Source organism: Antrostomus carolinensis, unplaced genomic scaffold (assembly GCF_000700745.2).
Source record: "Antrostomus carolinensis isolate BGI_N321 unplaced genomic scaffold, ASM70074v2 scaffold27026, whole genome shotgun sequence".
In the NCBI taxonomy this organism is placed as follows: domain Eukaryota; kingdom Metazoa; phylum Chordata; class Aves; order Caprimulgiformes; family Caprimulgidae; genus Antrostomus; species Antrostomus carolinensis.
In genome coordinates, this window is record NW_010322895.1 from 18,300 (window position 1) to 25,891 (window position 7,592).

The 7,592-nt window shown below is 37.8% G+C and overlaps 1 protein-coding gene across 1 annotated transcript in view; it reads right to left on the reverse strand.

The window, feature by feature from the left end:
- The window catches only part of KIFBP (kinesin family binding protein), a gene marked incomplete at its 5' end in the record, with an annotated part of 9,757 nt that extends 4,501 nt beyond the window's left edge, over positions 1-5,256 (reverse strand). The window contains 4 exons of the mRNA XM_010170427.1: positions 202-286; positions 1,237-1,420; positions 1,540-1,619; positions 5,158-5,256. Coding sequence (XP_010168729.1) covers positions 202-286; positions 1,237-1,420; positions 1,540-1,619; positions 5,158-5,256 — 448 coding nt within the window. The remainder of the gene's footprint in view (positions 1-201; positions 287-1,236; positions 1,421-1,539; positions 1,620-5,157) is intronic.
- Positions 5,257-7,592: the final 2,336 nt, after the last annotated feature.

The following is a 7,592-nucleotide window of genomic DNA, read 5'->3' on the forward strand; positions in this document are numbered from 1 at the left end:
CCTCACAGGGTTTACTCATAGTCAACTTTAAGCTGTAGTAGCAGCTCTTCAGAAAAATTCCACTTGATTGTTAATTAAAAAGACTTTAGAAAATTAACACTGGGATAAGTTTTGTACATACTGCTAAACTTCACTTCTAACATCAGGTATCAATGATGTTTAATTCACAATATTTTATTGAAAACTTCTATATGCACTTACTGTCTTCAGCAGATGGCACCTGTCCAGCTTGGCTAAAGATGACACTGGCTGCTGCTAAACAGTGTCGGGACTCCATAAAGCATTGCTGAGAGAAATAGAAACGGCAGTGTTTATCACTGGCATAAGCAGCCCAAGCACTGCTCTCAGCTTGGCTAAACCCCTTGCCACAGACAGTAAAAATACATGAACACAAGGGAAAATGGATCTGAGAGGCTCTGGAACATATTCCCCTGGGCACTGGAAGAAGAGATACAATTTTTCCACATCTGCTACTGAACACAGTATTTTCTAACCCACCGTTTTGTCCCTGCCACAGCCACAACAGCAAGCCTTGCTCGCTTTTAATATTAGATACGTACACTGTGAACAGTCTCACTGTTCTGATCTGTGCTACTATCGCTTCCTTGCGGTAAAGGAAGTGATGTCTTGTGGTAAAGATTGTATCAGGGGGTGTCAGTCATAATGAGCTGGACATACAAGTCAATGTTACGAGTCAGATTTAGATTCCTCTAGTCCTATTCGGCAATGCATTGCTTAATGACTAGTGCTATCAATGCATCAAAAAGACGTGGGAATTACATGTTACAACTGAAATTAGCATTAGGTGCCTTTGGTATGGCAGAAGTCTTCTAAGTAACAGAAAAGAGCATCTGAATAGTCTGGAACATAGAAATTCCTAAATAAACCTGAAGTATTTCCTAACAGTGGATGATTTAGAGTCAACACAGACGTGTTGAAACAAACAGGTATCATCTTACCTGTTTGCTTGAATATTCACATAGGCTCAAACAAGTCTTAAGCACATGCTAAAGTACAAAGGACAATAACTGATAGGAAACATACAACGTGCAATACCTCAGTCTTAAGGTGGTTTTGTTTTTAAACTCTGTATTGTAAGATAACAATATGACTATAAGAAACAATTTAAAATTAATTCAACATGGTACCCTTTTTCAAACAGCTGTTTAAACAGTTGTCTTATTTTATAGTTACATTTATGATGTAATTACAGCAGAAAAACTTTTGGTGTATTACCTTAGAGAGATAGTACTGTGACAAAGTAGCAGCATTGAGCGCCCATTCTACCGGGTAGTAGCCACAATACTCAAGCTGTCGTTTAAGGGTAGTATGGCAATACTGAGCAGCCTTCTCAATCATCTCCAGGTGTTGGTAGACTTGTGCCAGGTAATACAGAGTATGTGTATAGGCTTTTTCAAATCTGGAAAAAACAACAGTCGCTTTAGACTTCTTCTTTTTTCCTCCCTAAATATACCCTCATAAATTACAAAAGTAAATTACAAAAGTAATAATAATCTAGGTATGCTGTTATGCACCCACCTTTTGGATCTTTCTTGGTCTGTGAGTTTTTCCTCTTCTGACATGAAATGTTCACTGGGATCCAGGGGAGGATTTCCATCCTGCAAGAGTACATGATGCATTCAGTAAACTACATTTCTCCCACTTTGTAACATAGTGCTCCCTCTTCTGGCTGCAGGCGATTAACCATTTTTCAATCCCAAATTCAACAAAAACTTCACATAACCCATCTACATCTACCTGAATGCCACACCTCTGGAGCAATTCCACAGAACTCAAGAGATTTAGAGGAAGAAAGACACAATTCTACATGGAATTACAAGGTTTTCAGCTTGTAGAAGACTTCTGCTTACATACTTTAAAGTAATACACATGCTGCCTGCACCTGAAATATTCCACATGGATTCTACAGGACTAAATTGGGTATTTTTAGTTTGAACAATAACATAATGGTTTTTAAGGCATCCATTTAATACTAAGTGTGCTTTCAAGTATGAAATATAAGCACGCTCAGCTGCACTAATCAGTAACAAGAAAACATCCTGCAGGAAGTACTGCAAAGAACATTATGTGCAGAGTGCTCAGCAGACCTGCTGCAAAAACTGCTGCTGCCACTGTGAAATGACACCCTTGATTCACAAGCTAGTAAGACTATTTATTTAAATACATGAATGAGACGACAGGCAATGTCCTTGGAGGATGGAGCTGCTAAACCTTGATATAAGGCATGACCTACACACAAGTTATTAAAGATAGGAACTACTTCATTTAGAAGTGATTTTTTGGTTTTCTTTAAACCAGGAGTTCTGTCAGAATCCTTATACAGAGCTAGCTCTTGTGACACAAACAAAATAGTTTATTTTCCTTGCTCAAGGATGGAAAGTAAGATATTGCTGTGCATGTAGAAGTAACTGATTTTAAACTTATTTTTGTTCATCCTGTGACATTAGTTTCTGAGATGAAAGCAGAATGGTGACAACTATACATCTTTCAACAGTGCTCTGTTCAACCTTTCCTTAAAACAACTGTCAATAAAGTTAGGGTCAGCATAACTGGCAAAGCCAACAGATGAACATTGCTTATGGCAAAGTTTTATTAGTCTGTGCTTATCTAATTTCCTTTGTAATCGTGAGTAAGTTCAGATGCCAATTCTAACACACTTCAAATGAAGATGTCTTTCTTAAAGGTGGCTTTTTACCATTACACAGTGCATCCTGAAGGATGTTCAACATATCTGCTAGCAACAGAGCTTAGTTTAGTATGCAATTTTCCTAGCCCTTTCCTAAATCTATTAGTATCTTAGCCCAAGAGAAAGTAAGGCAATAAATAAGCAGGACTCCAGAGAATTACTTGTTATAAGATGATATAGACTCAAGCAGGAGCAACAGTAGAGAATGCATTAACTTTAAAGGGAAGAAAACATACTCTCATGTTCATTTTTCTTCTTATTAAAAATCGTGAAAGGATTTGTTTGTTTGCTTTCAATGAAATTTTTAAAATTCATCTTCAAAGATAAAAAATGGGTCTGAAACAGTTGGTGACAAATAAAAGTATGTTTAACCTACCAGAGAGGTATAAATTTTTACATGACCTTTTAATCTTTAGGGTTTTCTGTTTATACCTCATTAGTTTTTAAGTTATGAATTTATAACCCTCCCTTTTTAGAGGAGATTCTTTAGAGATACAAAGGCTTACAACCTTATAAAGGCTCTCAGATGTTCCAACAAGATTTGCAGTATATTCTGGCAAGACTAGAGCTGATATTCCTGCAAAGAAAGCAACTGAAATGACACAGTAAGCTAGACCCTTGTCTCCTTCCTGTATCTACAGATTTATCCTCTGATGTCAAGCCTTATGCCTTTAATCATCCTGAGGAAGAGCTCTGCAACTCTCCTCTTCCAGGTGGACTTCATTAGCCCAAGCTCCTGCCTGTAGAGTTCAGCACCCTCAGAGCTTCACTGTACTGCACTAAACAATCAAACAGCTTTCTTAATAGCAAGATGTTGTTACAATAACTAATTATTTTTTTAATAATTTAAAAATAGACATGAACTCAAAGAATTCAGGAGCAGAAAGTAAAAGAATCTTCTAATTCTACCAAAATAAGTTTTTTCTTACAATTGCCTTGGTTGTGCTCTAGTTGCTTTAGGGGGCAGAGGGGAAACAACCCCACCCAATTGGTAAGTTAATAAACAACCAAATCCACTAGTTCAGGAAAATGCCCCAATCACCAACAGTTTACTGAAGATTCCCAGACAGGGAAAAAAAAGTCTTTAGACATTTGACTATATAATGCCCTGAAATATAAATGGTAAATTAAAAAACGCTGGGGGGAAAAAATGTGACAAGTGATCTGATGTGGGCTTATTGACAGTCATGTATATATACCCTAGCCACATGGCAAAGCCCCAAGAGGAATATTCAGTAGCCATTACACAAAATCAAATGCAGACAACTAACAAAAAAATAACCCTTTCAGAAAACCTCATAATAAAAACATGAAGCATTTGGCAGTATTGTTTAATCCACCAAAATATATGGTAGTAACAGCACAATTCCATAATCACTGGAGCAAATGCCAGAATCTTTTACAGGCGATGTGGAAGCCAATAATATCATGCTTGGCTGGGTATAAATATCTAAATACCTAAAATATCTAAATATCTAAAAATCTAAGGAATTTGTAAACAGGGAGTCTGTAGAGAGATGCAGAGTACCTAGTTAGACCAACTGATCCAGGGGGTGGAAAATAAATAAACAGATGAGATTTTCAACACAAGTGGCTTCTCTTTTTCTTCCCTAGATCCTCTACCTCTACTGTCACTGTAGACCAGCATGACTAGAAATGTGGTAAAACAGCAGGAAGCAACTGATTAACCCATTCTAAAATTTCCAGAAGAATACTCCATGCTATAAACCAAGCTCATGTAAAACCTGAACTGCAATTTCATTAAACTAAGCTCTGTCCAACCCTTATAGCTGTCCTGAGACACAGATACTGCTCCTTTAAGGCCACAAATGTTTTTAGTTTGCTCACAAGCTGTCCCTGAGGCAAGTCAGTGTAGGAAGAGTTTTACAAAGAGCTTAAAAATAGCACAAGGGAGTCTTTGTTGATACGTGGCAGAATCCACAACTCAAAAGGTTGTTTAATATGCATGAGAGGTTTAGCTGTTTGTAAAACTGTCTTCTTGGATACGGAACTAAACTACTTGCCTCTACACAATATTTCATGGTCAGAGCAAACCGTGCAAATATTACAGTTTTGTTTCCTTTTCCCACTGAAAGCAATGCATTGACATTTTACAGCATTTCCAAGACAAGATTAAGAACAGTCTTAATTAAAAGCCAAATTCTACCTGGCTTCAACTTTGGATTATCAATTCAGAGAGCTTTCAAAAAGGACCATTGTTTTTTAGCAAAACTCTTCTCCTGAATAAATCCATTTTGAAATTAGCAAGTGATCCTCTAGTTTGCTTCTTCCTACGCTAGCAGTACAAATGATACCACTTTTCAAAAGTATCATAGCAGCCAGTATAAAGCTCAGGAACTCAAATTCCACCATATGTTTTTTCAAAGATTACTAAAACTGTAAGTAGCACATCAAAGTAAGACCTGCCACAATATTAATAAACACAATACCTCTTTCATGTATTGATTATACAAGGCTTCTGCAGATTCCAAGTAAGTCTGCGCAGTTTTAATTTCATCCCTTTCAGACCACAGGATACCTAGATTGTTCTAAACATAAAAGGAACAACAAAGTAGTTATTTTCCCATTATGGTCCATTTACATTACACTTTTTCTCCAAACAATTTATCAGTCTTTATCCTTATATATATATATATATGTTCTAATACAACAGATTTCATTTTTTCACAAGTTGCTCAAAAAGGAAGGGTCTCACACAGCGGCGAATATGTACAAAAGTCACCTAACAAACTGCAGTTTTCTGCGTTTACTCTGCTAAATTAGAACTGGTGTGTTCAAAGAACAAGCTGTTTCCACACAGTCCGTTCTGCATCTGATTCACGCAGCTTTTGTATCATATAAAAATATCATTAAAAAAACAAGGAATTAGAAATTTTGTCATCATGACTCTAAAAAAATGTAACAGGAAAAAGATACACTAGGAATTAATGCTTGTATATTTTCAACAATGAAAAGAGATTAAAAGAACTGTTAAGATGCAAAAGCAATGGGTTACTGCCTTCAAATTTAAATTACATCAATGTGCACAGTAACTTGTTACTACACCTGTGAAGCCACCTTTTACAAAAATGTACCTCTGATTTTATTAATAAAGATGAAGGCATTAATAACAACCCACATCTGATGTGCTAATTTAATTCCTAGAAAGTGTTATAAAATCCAACAGGGCTAAAAAAAAAAAAAAATTTTTAAAGAGAGTTAGAATGTATACTTGTACACCAGCCCTGTGTTCCTTTCCATTTCATTTATTTTATTATTTTTAAAAGACAGCACCATATAGGATGATGTTTATGAACAGAAATACTGTGCCTGCAGCCAAGCAGTGGAACATACTAATTTAAATTAGACAGTAACTGTCATAGACATCCTTATGCAGAAGCTCAGAAATTAGAATGAGGGCTACAGAAACAGGCTCAGCAAGAAAAAGGAATGCTCCTTCTTTCAAAATAGAAGTCAGTGCCATAACAACCTACTCTGTACAACCTAGAATGTGCCGATGGAGGAGTATGGCCACTGTTGACAACTACTGCTTTTAGATCAGATTTTTTTTTTTTTTTACTTAAATACTCAAGTCTTTTACAGCCCTGAGAACAGAAAGCTGAGGGCACGTTCATTTATCATCACTGCTCTCGGCTGCATGCCTCGTGATAGTAGACTTGTCTTCTTGGACCAGAGCACTTCATGTGTGTAACACAGAAACTTTATCCTACTGTTTCCCAAAGGCCCTAAAACAGGAAAACCCATGCAAAGATACCATTTGTCCCAGAGAGAAAAGTACTGCTTTCCAACACACCAGTTCAAAACCACAGTGGAATCCCTGGCCCTCAGCCACAACAGCAACAGCTCCCCAGGAACACACATTGGGAAGACATTATCTTATTTCGACTGGCTTCTCGGCAACCTCCGGTCTTATAATGGGTAATAGATTTGTACCTGAACCACCGCACTGAAGGGCAGTGAGCAGATGTCACCTCACAAATTCCAGACAACTCAGATAACTTAACCAATGTAAGACAAGTCACTGCTTAACTATAGCACCCTTCCGTGTGAACACACAGTTCCTTGACTGTTTTGCAATGTCTGGCAAAGTAGTACCAAGCCTTTCCTAATCAGAGCAGCCATTTTTGACAGAGACATCGAAATAACTGCTCTATTTCACTTCAAGTCTAGAGAGAGATATCTAGCTATATATCAGCTGCCGTGATGCAGCAGTTGAGCAAAGACTCAGCTCTTTTGTGAATCTTCTTATGACAAGTATTAATTTTGTTAATAGTATTGCTTTCCTCAGTATAAAGCAGTGGATATTATTACTTCTAGTCCTACAAAACTGTATTTACTCATCAGGAATAAAATATAATAGATTAAGAGACAAAAGGCAAGGCTGAAAAGTGAACAAGTGACAACATTCAAAAACAATTTACCTTCTCAGGATATTGCATAAATAAAATCACCCCCCAGCTTGACTTGGACAACAAATGACAGTTAAGGAATCACAAGTTCTGGACATACTGAGGTCTTCTCCTAATTTACTGTTGTTCAGTTCTTCTAAGTTCTGTCTCAGTCTATCCTGAAGAGTGCACTGCTTTGCCAACACCCAGTTTCTATTAAGAGAACACACCGTTAGATGCTCTGTGTGCCCAGAAGCATCAGCAGCAAGCCTGCAGGAGCACAGCATCCCTCAACTCCCTGTGCATTTCTTCCAGCAGGAACTAGACACCAGCAGCCCTTACGTTTGTTGCCATTACACAAGCCATACCATCAGGGGATCGCAGCGCCACGAATCCCCGTTACCCCCCTTTCCAGCCGGCTGCAGAGACCAGGCAGCCCGGACCACGGACACAGCAGCCCCCCGCCTCCCAGGACC